The sequence below is a fragment of the Saccopteryx leptura genome, chromosome 2, assembly GCF_036850995.1.
Source record: "Saccopteryx leptura isolate mSacLep1 chromosome 2, mSacLep1_pri_phased_curated, whole genome shotgun sequence".
NCBI classification, from domain to species: domain Eukaryota; kingdom Metazoa; phylum Chordata; class Mammalia; order Chiroptera; family Emballonuridae; genus Saccopteryx; species Saccopteryx leptura.
In genome coordinates this window covers 3,220,775-3,238,229 of record NC_089504.1, presented here as the reverse complement: position 1 = coordinate 3,238,229, position 17,455 = coordinate 3,220,775, and the positions used below count along the sequence as shown (strand labels likewise).

General features: G+C 62.7%; 1 protein-coding gene across 1 annotated transcript in view; it reads right to left on the bottom strand.

The window, feature by feature from the left end:
- Positions 1 to 17,455, bottom strand: part of VAV2 (vav guanine nucleotide exchange factor 2) — a 111,207-nt gene that overhangs the window by 28,421 nt on the left and 65,331 nt on the right. The window contains exons 7-12 of the mRNA XM_066366757.1: positions 9,177 to 9,279; positions 5,703 to 5,801; positions 4,033 to 4,101; positions 2,944 to 3,044; positions 1,997 to 2,096; positions 581 to 676 (exon numbers count right to left, since the gene is read on the bottom strand). Of these exons, the coding sequence (XP_066222854.1) occupies positions 581 to 676; positions 1,997 to 2,096; positions 2,944 to 3,044; positions 4,033 to 4,101; positions 5,703 to 5,801; positions 9,177 to 9,279 (568 nt within the window). The remainder of the gene's footprint in view (positions 1 to 580; positions 677 to 1,996; positions 2,097 to 2,943; positions 3,045 to 4,032; positions 4,102 to 5,702; positions 5,802 to 9,176; positions 9,280 to 17,455) is intronic.

The window sequence follows — 17,455 nt, the reverse complement described above, 5'->3', positions numbered from 1 at the left end:
GTCCAGCAGACAGGCAGGGGGCCCTTGCACTGCCTCAGGGGAGGGGCACCCCCGAATCTCACAGAGGACACGAGGACGTTCGGCAGCACGGAGCGAGGTGCTGAGCAGACAGGCGGTTGGCGGCTCCACCGAGAGCTCCCTCGGCAGCTGGCAGATGCCACCGCCTTCCCCGGGCCCGGGGTCTGTCTGTCCAGACGGACTTCCTACTTCCCTTTCTACCATGGCTGCCGGGGAGCTCGGAGACGGCAAAGTCGCCAGCCACAGGAAGTCCCTTACTCCTGGGCGAGGAAGGCTTCTGTCTTTCCTTTTCTCTGCTCCCTCACAGCTTTTAGGCATAATTTGCCTTTGTACGCTTACTGTGGTAAGCATTCCGTACACACACGCACGCATGCACACGCACGCACATACACACGCTGAGCAGTTCCTAGCTCACACTGCATAGCTTTCACGCACAGAGCACCAACGGCCGTAATTGGTCTACTTCAGGGGTCTACTTGTTCCTATGTCGTCCCGGCCTGTCCGGGGACTCCCCCCGAATCCGGCCCCGACAGAGGCTGTGGAGAGTGGGGGGGGTCCTCACCTTTAGGAGGAGGTGGTACTTGAGCACCCTCTGCATGGGCACGACCAGCAGGTCCTGCAGCTTGAACTTCCCGTCCTGGACCTTCAGCGTGCATTCCTGGGCATCAGGGGGCAGCAAGCCGATGAAGAGCATCCTTGCCTGAGGACGCTGGACCCCAACACTCCCACACCCCGGCCACGAGGGGCCCCAACACTCCCACACCCCGGCCACGAGGGGCAGACCTACGGCCGGAACTGGGGCCCCGGTGTCCGATCGTTCTCTGGCCTGGCTCTCAGAACCTCCCCCCACTCCAAACCAGGTGTGAGGGGCCCACCGCCTCTCAGCCCCAGGGGTCCGCAGTGGCCACGGGGACTTGGATGACGGGCCTGCCTCAGGACTTCCTCAGGGAAGCCAGCTCACACTAAGGGGAACCACCCACAGAACGAGGGCCTCCCCACTTGTGTCCTGGACACAAGGGGCATCCAGGGTCTCCAAGAGTCACCCCAGCACGGCTAGAGCAAGGGGACCCTGCACCAGGATCCTACTCGGCAAACGGCTTGACGTGGGAGCCACAGCCTGGGGACCAGCCCAGCTAACCCCAAGGAAGGGAGCAAGGAGAAGGTTCCGGAGTGGGGCTCACATGGACAAGGGGCTGGCCCTGAGCCTGGGGCGAGGACGGGAGAGAGGTGGGGAGCACCCCAGCTAACTCCCAGGAAGGGAGCAAGGAGAAGGTTCCGGAGTGGGGCTCACGTGGACTGGCCCTGAGCCTGGGGCGAGGACGGGAGAGAGGTGGGGAGCACCCCAGCTAACCCCCAGGAAGGGAACAGGAGAAGGTTCCAGAGTGGGGCTCACGTGGACAAGGGACTGGCCCTGAGCCTGGGGCGAGGACGGGAGAGGGGTGGGGAGCCGCCCAGCTAACCCCCAGGAAGGGAGCAAGGAGAAGGTTCCGGAGTGGGGCTCACGTGGACAAGGGGCTGGCCCTGAGCCTGGGGCGAGGACGGGAGAGGGGTGGGAGCCGCCCAGCTAACCCTCAGGAAGGGAGCAAGGAGAAGGTTCCGGAGTGGGGCTCACGTGGACAAGGGGCTGGCCCTGAGCCTGGGGCGAGGACGGGAGAGGGGTGAGAGACGCCCCAGCTCCTGGCCAACACCCGTCACCTGGGGCCTCCCCTTGGGGTCTGCGCAGGCCAGGGTCAGGGGTCAGTCACAGCCCCCTGCTGAGCTAGATCTGGTCCTTGGAGACCATCTCAATGGCGCCCAAGGGGCTCAGGCTGTGTCTGGCCTGAGACAGGGGTCCCCGCTCCCCACCCCAGCAGAGGAGGAAAAACATCATCCGCAGAGAAGTCCTATCACTACCCCCTCCCCACAACATGGGTCAGCAAGAAGCCTCGGAGGAACAAGCGAGGGACAAGTCAGGGGACAGGCCGGAAGCCACCGTTACCTCGACTTTTAATCGGAAGTCCTCCCGGCTGGCGAGGAGCTGGTTCAGTGTGTTCTGGGCATGCTCCATGTGGCTGCAGTACTCCCCGTAGATCAGGAGCCTGGACGGAGCACACGCAGACACACGCACAGACACACACAGACACACACACAGACACACACACAGACTTAGGAAGCCGCTGAGGCTGCTGAGCGCACAGCCAACGGCCTCTCCCTACGACAGCTCCTCACGCGCTAACACGTCTGACGCCTTTTTTCTGTCCGTGGCTGTCTCCTGCCCGCCCCTGAAACCCGGCGGGGCTGGGGAGCGGGCTGCTAGAGCACTGGGAAGCAGGGGCACCCCGCTCTCCCCGACCCAGGGAGGCCCCCCTTCTGTGGCCCTAGTCCAGGTCAGGGCCGGGCTGAGGTGCAGACCCCCCCCATCCTGCCCCTGGAGGGGCCAAAGCCGGAGGAGAGAAGCCCAAGGAGCCCCAAGGAGGTGGGGCTGGTTTATGCCAGGGCGGCCGAGCACCCATGACCACAGCTACTGCCCTGCACCCCCAGAGGTCCGGGCCCCTGGCTGGGTGTGGACTGGCCACGTCCGAGGCACAGGCCCAGCCTCAGTTTACCCCAACAGGAGGGGACACCGGAGCCCAGCTCTCGGCCACGTCCTCCCGCCCTCCACTCAGGCCTGCCTGGAGTGGCCTCTGTCCACCCCTGGCAGCCCTCCACTCAGGCCCTGGGGCTGGGGCCACCCGCCAGCCCCACACCGTCCCGGGGCTGGGGCCACCCCGCCAGCTCCGCACTGTCCCAGGGCCACCCCGCCAGCTCCGCACTGTCCCAGGGCCACCCCGCCAGCTCCGCACTGTCCCAGGGCCACCCCGCCAGCTCCGCACTGTCCCGGGGCAGACCCAGAGAGGCGGCCAGGCGCCACCGAGGCCCCAGGCAGGGCAGAGGGCTGCCACGCACCTCTCTTTGAACTCGAGGAAGACTCTGGCCAGCGTGCCGCCGCCCGCCATCATGGACACGTCGATGGCCCTCAGGAAGCTGTGGTGCACCTTGATCAGGTCCTGGGAGGACAAAGCAGTCAGCCTATGACCAGGGGCCCCAGGCAACAAGGGCCCGTGTGGCCGCTGGCCACACTCTCCGGTGTGGGCGGCCCAGGCGCTGGGCGGGCGATCCCACAGAGATGCCGGTGGCGTCCAGCCAGGACGTGCCACCGCGCTGGGCCCCCGGGGAGACCCGAGCACACAGAGTCCCCAGTGCGGTCTGCGGGGAGCGTCCACGGCTGCCTCTGCCTGTCCAGACACGTGCGGCCGGCCCAGGGCAGGCTCTGGGGCCCCAGGCTCTGAAGGATGGAGCTTCCCCATGGGGAGGGGTGTTTGCCCACGTGGCTGAGTGGACAGGTGACCGGCACGCAGCACACTGGGGCTGCCCAAGTGCCCTGTCCAGGCTCCCGTCCTGTCCCTGGACGTCCTTGCCGGCCACCACTCACAGAGAATAAACTCCAGTTCAAGGGCACAGAGAGCAGGGGTCCGGGTCAGCCGACACCAGGAGGTGACCAGAGCGTCCCCCTCAAGCTGCTGAGGGGCTGAGGGCACAGGCAGGGGCATCCGGGGCTGCTGGGTGGAGTGGAGGGTCCCCCCCATATGCACAGCCGGTACAGCCTCGAGCCAACCCAGCCGCACTCTGCTGACCGTGCCCAGGCGAACCCTCCCGCGGGGACGGCCTCTCTCTGTCCACACCCAGACACCTGCAGAGCAGGCTCTGCCCTTGGGGCGGGGGGGGCACATTTCTGTCCAGCGGCTGATGAAACCTCACACCTCCTCCAGGGAGTGTTTGTCCGAGCCACGCCAGCCAGGACGGACAGCGGGCAAGACGTCCTCCTGCCCCTAAAACCCAAGTCCCCAGAGGGAGGAGAAGAGGGCACTCCTCCCGTCTGCCCTGAGCCAGGACCAAGCATGCCCCCGGGAGGGACGCGGCCTGCTGGGACCCCGGGGACAGTCGTGTTGACCAGACACCAGGGCCCGCGTGAATGGGGCAGCTTGGGTCGCTCACCTCCAGGTTGATGAAGATGGCTGTCATGTCCAGCGGGCTCAGCACCAGCCTCAAGGGAGCCATGTAGTTCTGCAAGAGAGACCCCAACGCAGCTGTCTCAGCCGGGAGGGTGCCCGCCACCTCCCAGGCCGGGGCCGCCGGCCAGAGGGGCTCTGACAACCCGGCCAGGGCCAGGGCGCTGCACACACCTGACACCTGGCTGGCACCTGGGGCACTGGGGAGCACTCTGGGGCCTCTGGACCCTGCCCTGTGGGCCAACCAAGCACCCCCACCTGTGACGGGGGCAGAGCCCCCAGGGGGGGCCGCTCGCGTGGGCATGGCACCCACAGCCACCGGGGCGAGCACTGCCTTTGTTGTTTGAGACATTTGAGGACACTGAGGCCCGGGAAGGTGAGGGACATCGCCCCGCATACACCTCTGGATGGTGACAGGGCCACCACTCCCACCCGACACTCAGATTCCTGAGCCTGAGCTCCCGGGTGCGCCCCTAAACCTGCTGCTGTCGGGAGAGACGCCCTCCAACCCCAGAAGCGCCCCCGCGGCGGGCAGCGGCTCCGTCCCCAGTCCCTCCAGGCCCAGCCTTCGATGAGAGACTCCCACATGGGAAGCTGTCATCTCAGGCCCGGAGGCCCCTGCAGAGAAGGACTGGCCTCTCCTCTCTCTGCCCCTGCTCCCCCGAGGAGCCTGGCCCCTGGACCTCTGTCCTCGGCCACTGCACGGGGCAGGGGAGAACTGTCTGGACGAACACAGCTGGTGTCCCGGCTTTCCCTGCGCCGAGGACCGGCGGGCGCTGGCCGGCCTCTGACCCCGTCTCCTCACCTATGACACGGGGTAGCGACACCCGCCTCAAATGCTTAGGGGAGGGCTAAAACCCTGGTTACCCCAGAAGCACCCTGTGTGCCCTGGCTGAGCCCCCGGCGCGCTCAGCCCCCCCCCCCCCCACGTCACGCCGCGACACCGCGATGCCACGAACAGGCAATGCCACCCTGGAAGGCCGCTCCGGAAGGGGTGGGACTGTGGGGGAGGGGAGGCCAAACTCAGGGGCCCGGCTGTGCAGCCAGGACGCTGTCTGGTGCGTTTGCAGAAAGGCCCATGGTCGGCGGGAACGGAGGACAGGCACATAGGAGGAGGGGAGTGTCGGTCAGAGGCCGGAGCCAGACCTGGGGGCCAATGGACATCCCAGGACCGCTGGCTACAGGCCACGCAGTGCCCTCCACAGTGAGGGACCTGCTTAGGGGTCCCTGCCACCAGGAAGGTTCCAGCTTGAAAACAATGTTGGGGACCTGGCCAGTTTGCTCAGTGGGTAGAGTGCCGGCCCAGCCTGTGGACGCCCTGGGTTCGATCCCCAGTGAGGGCACTCAGAGGAAGCGACCACCTGCTTCTCACCCCCTCCCCTCTCCCCCTTCTCTCCCTCTTCCCCTCCCGCAGCCAGAGGCTCAGCTGGTTCAAGCATCGGCCACAGACGGGTGGCCGGGTGGATCTCGACCAGGGTGCACGTAGGAGTCTGTCTCTCTATCTCCCCTCCTCTCACTTAAAAAAGAAATGCTGGGTTTTGCACCCCACTCAGCACTGGCCGTTGGCAGGGGGTCCCTCATGCAAAGTCCCCTCCTGGTGACGGCCCTGGGGTGGCCCGGGTGGCCACCAGGAATGGGCCGAAGCCCCCCACCCACCTTCTCGATGTCCTCCAGGGTCCGGTAGTACTTGGCCTCAGTCTCCTGGATCTCCAGCAAGCAGCAGTTCCTCTTGTCGTCCTCAGTCATGCCCATTTTCTAGGGGACGGACACACAACGTAAGCCAGGACGCCCGCCAGGCCTGTCGCCTGCTGACCACCGGGACTGGCCGGAGGGGAGGCCCAGTGTGACGTGGTGAGGCCACAGGGGAGGCCGAGTGTGACGTGGTGAGGCCGGAGGGGAGGCCGAGTGTGACGTGGTGAGGCCGCAGGGGAGGCCCAGTGTGACGTGGTGAGGCCGCAGGGGAGGCCGAGTGTGACGTGGTGAGGCCGCAGGGGAGGCCCAGTGTGACGTGGGAGGGGAGGCCGAGTGTGACGTGGGGAGGCCGCAGGGGAGGCCCAGTGTGACGTGGGAGGGGAGGCCGAGTGTGACGTGGGGAGGCCGCAGGGGAGGCCCAGTGTGACGTGGGAGGGGAGGCCGAGTGTGACGTGGGGAGGCCGCAGGGGAGGCCCAGTGTGACGTGGGGAGGCCGCAGGGGAGGCAGAGGTGGGCCCCAGGCCTTCCGTCCCTTTCACAGCTGAGGAAACTGAGGCACGAGGACAGGGTGCGGCATGGACCTGAGAACTGGTGACAGGCAGACCCGAGGCAGAAGGGGGGGCTTCCAGACCACGGTGAGACCCTCAGAGCCGCCCTCTCCAGCGTCCACAGCAGGTGTGACATGCTTGAAGCATGCACAGCTACTGTGTGTACCGGGAGAGGCTCTGAGGCTCCCTGAGGACCCCTGTCCTCCAGCTAAGCGGCCGCCCCATCATCGGCCAGTTAGTGACTCAGAGAAAGACACCGATGCTTCACAGGGCTGGACCTTCTGAGTGTCCACGGGCCTCCAACCAAGGTCCTGTGACAACAGCCACTGGCACGGGTCCCTGGGGGCCACACCCCCACGGCACCTCTGGAGGGAACGTGGCCGGGAGCAGGACTGTCCAAGACACGCTGGCCATGGAGGCGGGGGCGGGAGCGGGGCCAGGGCGGGGTGTGTGTGTGTGTGTGTGTGTGTGTGTGTGTGTGTGTGTGTGTGTGTGTGACGTGACTGTTCAAAGGATGTCACACTCCTTCGGGCCTTTCAGGCTGAGCCGTTATCTGCCTGAGTCTGCCAGGGCCGCAGATCTGCCGAGCGGCACGGGCACGGGCCCCAGGGGTCAGGGCCGGCAGGAGCCCCTGGGCTCCGCCCCAGGACACAGCCTGTCACTCTCAGGGCTCCATGATCCCCCTAAGGCCTTGTGTGAAAATGGTTCCTGACAGGGTCTGCCTGGGGGCCGACGCCCAAGGTGTCTCGGAGGCTGGGGGCCCCCCAGAGAGGTGGAGGAGGACGGTGTGAGCAGCACTCACCTGCATGTACCTGATCTGGGAGCATGAAAGACAAAGGACAGAGACCCAATTAGCAGTGTCACCTTGTTATCCCAGCCGCACGCGCGTGGGGGAGGTCGGGAGGCTGGCGTGCATTCGGCCAGCGGCCTCATGGAGGCCACGTGGCCCGGCTGGGTGAGGGGGGACGGTCCCGGGACAGGCCCGTCGCCGGCAACCCCACATCCAGGCTTTGAGTGACACCTGCCATCCTCTGACTTTATCTCCCTTCGCAGAAGTCCCCGTCCCCATTACCCTCCACTTAGACTGCCGAGATAGCTCGGACGTGACAAGATGAAATAAGACCAGCTGTTTTCTCTCTGAGGACGTGGCAGGGGCCCGTGAGCACCAGTGCCGAGCGTCAGTACACTGGGCAGAGCAGGGCAGGCAGGTGCCAGCTTGTGCCCAGGACACAGGAGGGAATCTTTCCCCAGCTCCCCAGAGGTCCTGCCAACAGCCCCAGGTCTGTCGTGGGCACTTCAGGACCAGGGACAGCAGAGAGCTCCGGGGAGTGTCTCAGTTGGGAGGGGTCTCTTGGGAGCTGGTATGACCTGGGGTCAAGGGGACCACAGGACACTTGCACACACACTCACTCTCGCTTCCAAAGGGTGTGGGGAGTGAGGTGGCCCCGACCTCAGCTGCAAATCTAGGCGGCTAGCCAGGCTCCCAGGGCAGCTCAGGGGGGGCGAGTCAGGACCTCCAGCAGCAGGTAAGGGCGCAGCCCCCTGACTGACTTCCCAGGGAGGTCAGGAACAGAGCTGCCCCCTCCTGCGTGGCTGAGGCTGGCCTGGGGTCAGAGACCCACCGTTGACTGACTTCCCAGGGAGGTCAGGAACAGAGCTGCCCCCTGCGTGGCTGAGGCTGGCCTGGGGTCAGAGACCCACCGTTGACTGACTTCCCAGGGAGGTCAGGAACAGAGCTGCCCCCTGCGTGGCTGAGGCTGGCCTGGGGTCAGAGACCCACCGTTGACTGACTTCCCAGGGAGGTCAGGAACAGAGCTGCCCCCTGCGTGGCTGAGGCTGGCCTGGGGTCAGAGACCCACAGTTGACTCTCTGGAGCAAGACTGGGAGAGTTATAATGGGGACCGACACCCACCTTCAGACCCTTCGGGGCAAAATGAGAACCCCGTTCTTGGGAGCAGAGTTTGGGGGGCTGTGAGCGCCACTGTCCAGTACGTCTGTGTCTCCCCCACCCCATGGGAGGCCGGCAGGGGAGGTGGGCGCCACCAGAGTTCGGACAGCCTCTCTGAAGGCTGGTGTGTTTGCAGAATGGCACCCCCAGCTTCTCGTGTCTCAACACTGAGATTCACTTTCTGAGAAATTCCCCCCATTTCTTCAGGGAATGCAAAGGGCGTCAAAAGCCCCCAGTGTTGGTAAGCGGCACCCCGACTGCCTCTGAGAGTTTGGGGGTCCCAGAGGGCTGCGGTTCACCCTGCCAGGTCCCCCGGGTCCCCCTCTCCCCGGCACGGCCAGCAGGACCCCACAGCACCCTCCGCAGCGCGGCAGCTGTGGGCAATAAGCCCGCACCGCAGCCAACTGGCATCGGCAGGCTGTTAGCCAGCGCCCGCTGCCCCGCTGGGAAGTGAATGCCCTCGCCACATAAAAGACGCACAGCTGGCTCCCTGAGACGATGGCAGAGTCCCCGCGTTCTGCACAAAGCGGGGGACTGAGGCGAGCAGCGTGAGACGGAGCTGCCGCTATGATCGATGCCACCCCCCCACCCCCGGACAGGAGGGACTTGGAGCCCCACACACCCCTCAGGGAGAACCCCCTGGCGACGCATCGTGGAAGGTGGAGACAGCAGCGTGGTGTCACATCCCGGGCTCCCTGGGAGACTTCACGGGGACGGAGGGCCCACAGCAGGCTGGACTCAGGACGGGGAGGCGCCGGGCCCGGGAAGAACGGGGTGCAGGCAGCCTCTGCCGCGCCCTCCACACGGGGGCAGCGAGCACCCCCCCCCCAGGCTCCGGCTCTGGGCCGGCTCAGGTTTCTAAAGGAAGGGCCAGGCCGCTCCGCCAACTCTGTAAAAGCCCAAGGCGGGCGAGGGAGGGCGTGGGCAGGGCGGGGGGCTTACCATGGGCTGCTGCACCTCCACCTTGATGATGTCCTCGTAGATGTCGTCCCCTTCATCCTCACACGGGACACAGTCGTAGATGTCCTCCCCCAGGTCATGCTCGCTGCGCAGGAGGGAAGTGGTCAGAGGGAAGGGAGGACTCCGGCCAGAGGGCAGACGGGCCGGGGCCGCCTCGAGCTCCTTCCTCTCGGCCTCAGTCTGCCGGTCCATGAAATGGGGTGATGGGGGGCTGGGCACCCGCCTCCCAGGCGTCTGTGAGTTTGAGTCAGGCTGCGTGCCGAGCACTGTCGTGCGCTCTGCCCGCCGTGATAAAGCCCCCACCTCTCCAGCCCTTCGGGAGACGCTGGGACACACGGCGGGGGCCCCTGCGTCCGGTCCAAATGCCCCCGCCCCAGTCCACGCCTGCAACCTGGAGCCTCCGTGCTCAGCCCAGGGTCTCCCCAGCGAGAAGGTCAAGGTTCGGCGCTCACACGGTAAGGAAGCAGGATGGAGGGGGCTGTGAGTCTGGGATGTCCCACCCCAAACGAGTACCAAGGACATGACCGCGTAACTTATCATCCAATAGACCTTTGTTCCAGCCCGTGGTCATGCCCTGGACTCCACTCCAACCCGTTACCCCCTCTGCCCCGTAAGACTCAGGTTGTGGGACACCTCCTCCAGGAGGCCTTCCCGGATCCCCCGCTCAGTCTGGGACTTGGGACTCCCCCTGGCGCCCTCTACAAAGTGTACTCCCCTCTCTGCATCTCTAATTATTCATAATTGGACTGTGGATGAGGCTAGCTCTTCCCTGGACAAAGCCCAACTTCTAAATCCCTTCAGACTTGCCAAGGTCCTACGAACTTTCTGGGGAACGGATTCCTGTTCCACTGCCCATCAGGGGCACTGCCCACTCAGGGGCACTGGCCACACGGGGGCACTGCCCACTCAGGGGCACTGGCCACACGGGGGCACTGCCCACTCAGGGGCACTGCCCACTCAGGGGCACTGGCCACCACGCTTTCACTCGCTGAGTACCTGAAGGGGGACTGAGCTCTGAGGTCGGCACCGAGGGGTTCAGAGAAACCCAAGAGGGGATCTACTGACCGTGGGGGGAGGCAGGCACCAGCCCCCGACGAGCCCCAAGAGGGGCTGCGGCATTTCACGGAGGGAGCGGACAGCGAAGGCTGGAGGGGTCACAGGTGGGTCTCGGAGGCCCCGGTGGACCGCTGGGTCCTGGACGAGGCATCCGTCCGAGGGGCCAAGTCGCCTCTCTGCCTCCCTCTTCCTGGCACCGCCTGTGAGTCAGAAGTCTCACCCGTCTCGGGCAACGCCCACATCTACGGCACCTGCTGCATTTGGAGCCCGGGCAGGACGCCTGAGCTGTATGTACATACGACCACATGACGGGTGGATGGATAACCCCCTGCAACTCACCACGGCCACACACAGAGCACTCTCATCTCCCCTCAACACTCCTCCCTCCCCTCCCCCAGGACCCACGCTCCGGCCGCTCTCCCGGACGGGTCAGTTCTGCCTGGAGCATCCTATCGGGTCAGTCAGTTCTGCCTGGAGCATCCTATCGGGTCAGTCAGTTCTGCCTGGAGCGTCCTATCGGGTCAGTCAGTTCAGCCTGGAGCGTCCTATCGGGTCAGTCAGTTCTGCCTGGAGCGTCCTATCGGGTCAGTCAGTTCTGCCTGGAGCGTCCTATCGGGTCAGTCAGTTCTGCCTGGAGCGTCCTATCGGGTCAGTCAGTTCTGCCTGGAGCGTCCTATCGGGTCAGTCAGTTCTGCCTGGAGCGTCCTATCGGGTCAGTCAGTTCTGCCTGGAGCGTCCTATCGGGTCAGTCAGTTCTGCCTGGAGCGTCCTATCGGGTCAGTCAGTTCTGCCTGGAGCGTCCTATCGGGTCAGTCAGTTCTGCCTGGAGCGTCCTATCGGGTCAGTCAGTTCTGCCTGGAGCGTCCTATCGGGTCAGTCAGTTCTGCCTGGAGCGTCCTATCGGGTCAGTCAGTTCTGCCTGGAGCGTCCTATCGGGTCAGTCAGTTCTGCCTGGAGCGTCCTATCGGGTCAGTCAGTTCTGCCTGGAGCGTCCTATCGGGTCAGTCAGTTCTGCCTGGAGCGTCCTATCGGGTCAGTCAGTTCTGCCTGGAGCGTCCTATCGGGTCAGTCAGTTCTGCCTGGAGCGTCCTATCGGGTCAGTTAGTTCTGCCTGGAGCGTCCTATCGGGTCAGTTCTGCCTGGAGCGTCCTATCGGGTCAGTCAGTTCTGCCTGGAGCGTCCTATCGGGTCAGTCAGTTCTGCCTGGAGCGTCCTATCGGGTCAGTCAGTTCTGCCTGGAGCGTCCTATCGGGTCAGTTAGTTCTGCCTGGAGCATCCTATCGGGTCAGTTCTGCCTGGAGCGTCCTATCGGGTCAGTTAGTTCTGCCTGGAGCGTCCTATCGGGTCAGTTAGTTCTGCCTGGAGCGTCCTATCGGGTCAGTTAGTTCTGCCTGGAGCGTCCTATCGGGTCAGTTAGTTCTGCCTGGAGCGTCCTATCGGGTCAGTTAGTTCTGCCTGGAGCGTCCTATCGGGTCAGTTCTGCCTGGAGCATCCTATCGGGTCAGTTCTGCCTGGAGCGTCCTATCGGGTCAGTTAGTTCTGCCTGGAGCGTCCTATCGGGTCAGTTCTGCCTGGAGCATCCTATCGGGTCAGTCAGTTCTGCCTGGAGCGTCCTATCGGGTCAGTTCTGCCTGGAGCACCCTATCGGCAGCACCGTCTGGCACGGTGACTCGGTGCCCAGCTTCTTTTCCCCAACGTCACAACGGTGGGTCCATCTGAGCTGCTGCCTGCCCAGCTCCGTTTCATCGCCGAGTGCTCACACATCACGCAGACACACCACACCTTCTCGCCAGTGTCTCTTTTTTTCTTCTTTTCTTTCTTTTTTTGTATTTTTCTGGAGTGAGAAGCAGGGAGGCAGAGAGACAAACTCCCGCATGCGCCTGACCGGGATCCACCCGGCACGCCCACCAGGGGGTGATGCTCTGCCCATCTGGGGCGTTGCTCCATTGCAACCGGAGCCATTCTAGCGCCTGAGGCGGAGGCCATGGAGCCATCCTCAGCACCCGGGCCATCTTTGCTCCAATGGAGCCTTGGTTGCGGGAGGGGAAGAGAGAGACAGAAAGGAGAGGGGGAGGGGTGGAGAAGCAGATGGGCGCTTCTCCTGTGTGCCCTGGCTGGGAATCGAACCCGGGACTTCCTAACACTAGGGCGACGCTCTTAACACTGAGCCAACCGGCCAGGGCCCGCCAGTCTCCTCTTGATGAACATTTCAGTTGCTTCCACGTTTGAGTTATTGTAAATAAAAGCTGCTATAAACACGTGTGTGCGTGCACGTGCCTGTGTGTGTGTGTGTGTGTGTGTGTGTGTGAGAGAGAGAGAGAGAGAGAGAGAGAGAGAGAGAGAGAGAAAGAGAGGGAGGCACTCATTTTCTATGGAAACAAAAGGCCCCCAGGAGCGAAACTGCTGGGTCGAAGGGAAGTTGCGTAGTCAACTTCGGCAGCTGCTGGGTGTTTTTCCGACGTGGCTGCAGCATTCGCGGCCCCGCAGCCCCGAGCGCGCTCCCTGCTGCCGGTTCTCTCGGCTCCAGTGGTTGCTGGTGTCTTCAGTTTCAGCCGCTGGGCCGGGCTGCCTAACGAAACGTCCCTGGGGTTTCAGTCCAAGTTCCCCGAAGACAAGCAGCGCTGAGGAGTCCTCCATGTGCTTAGGGTCCTTCCGTGTCTCTTCCTCTGTGACACGCCTGCTGGAGAGCTGCGTCCATTTCTAAACCCTCGCCGCCCGCCTCACTGACGGACACTGGATCTTTATACGTGTCGGATGAACGTTCTTTGTGGGATAAGTATTGTGAACATTTTTTTCCCCAGTCTCTGGCTTTGGCGACTTATTCTCTTAAAGGTCTCAAGAATTCACTATTTCAAGTTAAGGAAGCCAGATTTCTCAAAACGCTTCTTCTACGGATGTGCCCTGACCCCGTCCTGTGCCCTGAGACAGCCTGGAGTCTTGGGTAAGACCTCTTGGCTTTCTGCCACTTGGCAAGGGTGCTTTCCCTGTACTTTCTGCTCCGAGCTCTACGGAGTCGGTGTTGACGTTGGCCCCTGGTCTACCTCAAACTGATTTTTGTGTGTGCTGTGAGGTAGAGATTGAAGTTCATCGTTTTCCCGCAGGGATATCCAGGTGGTTCAGAATGAGTTGTTGAGAACTTCCTTTATTCCCCCACTGGATTGCTTAGATCTCTTTGCCAAAACAACAACAACAACAACAAGAACAACAAAAAACTGGCCACAGACGCTGGGTCTATCTGGAATTCTCTCATCTGGTCCATCAACCTACTCATCCATCCCAATGCCGACACCACTCGGTCCTGGTCAGCTGCACAGGAAGTCTTAAAATCAGGTAGTTTTAAATCCTCTGGCTTTGCTCCTTACAAGATCGTGTGGGCTACTCGATGTTGCCTCCATGTAACCTTCACAATCTTGTCATAAAAAAAAAAATGTCGGCTGGGGCCCTGGCCGGTTGGCTCCGTTAGCAGGGGTGTCAGCCTGGTGTGTGGATGTCCTGGGTTCAATTCCTGACAAGGGCACACAGGAGAAACGACCATCTGCTTCTCCAACCCTCCCCCTCCCCCTTCTCTCTCTTGCTCTCTCTCACTCTCTCTCTTTCTCTCTCTTCTCCTCCTGCACTCATGGCTTGATTGGTTTGAGCACATCAGCCCCAGGTACTGAGGATGGCTCTGTGGAGCCTCCACCTCAGGCACTAAAAATAGCTTGTTTGCAAGCATGGCCCCAGATGGGCAGAGCATCGGCCCCAGACCGGAGTTGCCAGGTGGATCCCAGTCAGGATGCATGCAGGAATCTGTCTCTGTACCTCCCCTCCTCTCACTTGGAAAAAAAGAAAAAAAAAAAGAAGTCAGCTGGGATCCCAACAGAAACTGTACTAAATCGACAGTTTGGGGGAGAGCTTTCATCTTAACCACACCATCTTCCAACTCACAGAGCGTTTCACGTATGGGGGTCTTCCTGAAGACCACTTGGCAACACTCTGCAGTCTCATCCCAGAGGCTCTGGGATTCAGGAAGCAGGGTCACGACGAGGCTTTCCATTTTTGTTTTGTTCTCTTGCCTCGTTCTTTCTTCTCAGTTCCGGGGTTCCCGTCAGAGCCGGGTCGGACCGCGGGGCACTGTCCCAGACGGCTGAGGCTCTGTCCCTCCGCTCAACCTTCCTTTCTCTCCGTAACATAGAGTAGGGCACCCACGCGGCCACCTTCAGGTCCAACGCGTCGTCCCTCCGCCACCCGCAATCTTCCACTCGGCTGACCCGGGCACTGCTCGCTGCAGCTCCGGGGGCGTCCTGTTCCACAATTTCCCGGGTGACCCTTTCCACGGTTTCTATTTCTTGGCTGAGTCCTCCCATCTGTCCGTTCATTCAGCCATTTGTTCTCTTAAGATCCCGACCGTTATTGATTGAAACCGCTCATCCTCACGTCTGACTGAGTCATCAAGGTGTGTTCCCACGGACTCCGTTTTTCTGCCGGACGTGAGGCAAGGGTTTCCTGCTTCTTTGCAAGTCCGGCCGTTGTCGTCGGGAGACCAGACGTCCTGGATGAGACGTTATAGAGCCTGGGTCCGACCGTGTCCTCTGAAGGGCAGTGTTCGGGCTGGCAGACAGCTGACGTAGCTGGACTCAGGAGCATGAAACTGGATGCTCTCTTCCGTTTCCACGATGCCGACTTTCTCGCGAGAAGCCTGAGGACCCTTCCCGTGTGCACGAGGCTTCACAGTTGGCCCAGGGCTGGGGTGGGTGACAAGACTTGGGGACTCCTGCTCTCCCTCCAGCCTTTCCCTCCTGACTTCCTGGCTGCCCTGCCAGGCTCCGTTTCTTTCCTGTGGCACCTCGAGCTGGCGAGGGTACGGCTGTCTGCACTCTGAATAGGGGATGGTCCTCCGGAAAAAAAAGCCCGCCAGATCTCCATCTCACCCACAGTGAGCGCCTTCGCAGAGAAACCGAGGGCTCCTCCGGGTCAGAGTAACACGACGTGGTCCCTTCCCTCTCTCCGTGCTCGGACAGGGGACAAGACCACGAGACTGCGGCACGGGAAGGCACTCCGGGCGGGCACCCCGAGCCCCACATCCACGGCCGAGTTCTCAGCTTGCTTTCCGTCCTCAAAAGAAAGCCAAGGAGCATCCGCGCCCACAGCTCGCCTCCCACGCACCACGGCGCTCACCCCTCCTAGCTCACTCAGGGTGTGGGGTACACCGGGCGGGGGAGCCGTGCTCTGGCATCTCACCCTGGGACAGAATAACCTCAAAAAAAAATGCGGGCCCTGGCCGGCTGGCTCAGCGGTAGAGCGTCGGCCTGACGTGCGGGGGACCCGGGTTCGATTCCCGGCCAGGGCACATAGGAGAAGCGCCCATTTGCTTCTCCACCCCCTCCTCCTCCTCCCTCTCTGTCTCTCTCTTCCCCTCCCGCAGCCAAGGCTCCATTGGAGCAAAGATGGCCCGGGCGCTGGGGATGGCTCCTTGGCCTCTGCCCCAGGCGCTAGAGTGGCTCTGGTTGCAACAGAGCGACGCCCCGGAGGGGCAGAGTATCGTCCCCTGGTGGGCAGAGCGTTGCCCCTGGTGGGCGTGCGGGTAGATCCCGGTCGGGCGCATGCGGGAGTCTGTCTGACTGTCTCTCCCCGTTTCCAGCTTCAGAAAAATACAAAAAAAAAAAAAAAAAAAAGCGGGCACCCTCCCTTCCTTCTCTCTGTTCTGCAAACAATGGCTGCCATCCCGAAGCTGCGGAAGACTGGGCAGTCTCCTGCCGGAGGTGGACTAAGTCGCCCTCCCTGCGGGTCCTCATCCTGCGGCCACAGGAGCACGCGGAGCCCCCGCTTCCGACACGCACAGGGCTCTTCGTTTACGGAGACGCTGCCCCGTTATTTCATCTGGGTCGGCGGTCGCTGAGGAACGCAGGTGTGCGCGGACGATGACCCAGGAGCACGGAAATCTCCCTTGGTGGACGTCCCGCATGACGGGAGAAAGGGAAAGAAAGAAAAGAACAAAGGGATTTTAAGGAAAAAAAAATCAAAACAAAATTATGAAAGTAATGAGACGTGGGGGACCCGTCGCATTTGACAGGTGAGATCAGTGCTTCTGCTAAGACCAGTTCTCCACTCTGGGAACACGGGGGTGACGTCAGCACCAGCTCCGTCCCAGGGGCTGGGGGTGGGGGTGACCGACGGGGCGGAGCCACGTCTGAGATGCAGATGCTGCCAGAACACAGCCGTGCTGTTCACGCACGGTTCTGTTCCTTTGGCCAATGTGGCACCAGCATCCCACAACGACCTTGTTTTTTTTTTTTGCATTTTTCCGAAGTGAGAAGCAGGGAGGCAGTCAGACAGACTCCCGCATGCGCCCGACCGGGATCCACCCGGCACGCCCACCAGGAGGCGATGCTCTGCCCATCTGGGGCGTTGCTCTGTTGTGACCAGAGCCATTCTAGCACCTGAGGCAGAGGCCATGGAGCCATTCTCAGCGCCCGGGCAAACTTTGCTCCAGTGAAGCCTTGGCTGCGGGAAGGGAAGAGAGAGACAGAGAGGAAAGAGAGGGGGAGAGGTGGAGAAGCAGATGGGCGCTTCTCCTGTGTGCCCTGGCTGGGAATCGAACCTGGGACTTCCACACCCCGGGCCAACGCTCTACCGCTGAGCCAAGCGGCCAGGGCTGACCTTGCTTTTTTAATCAGCAAAGGGCCCACCTCCAAAAGCGCGTGTCCTGAGTGGGGCAGGGGACAACGGACAAGCCTCAGCATCTGTTAGAGCAGATTATTCCTATCCTGACCAGCTGGGCCCCGGGCATCTGACAGGCCCGGCTGCTGGGCCGCAGGAAGAGGAAACGGCAGGTGTGGGTTGGGGGAGGGGTGCATAAGGTGGCTCCCCGTGTCTGAAGGGTCCCCCGTGCAGCGCAGTGACCGGGAGCTGAATCCCACTGTGCAAGGCTCCGGCCTCCGTTTCCTCCTGCCCCACGAGCACGAGTGTCCAGCTGTGACCCGCACCCAGGACTGGAGTCGGGCCCACGTGCTCCCAGCGCACATTCCCGCGGGCAAGGCTCTCGAGCCTGAGCCGGGGCGTACGACCCAGCGCAGCCCCACCTCCGCAGTCCTTGCAAAGGACCCCGAGCCCCTGCAACACACACAAGTGCCTCTGGGACCGATTCTTCCCAATCCCGTCTCGTCTCTCGGGCCGGCAGAGAAACTCCAGCCCCCTGCCACCCCGGACCGGGCACACCCAGGGCT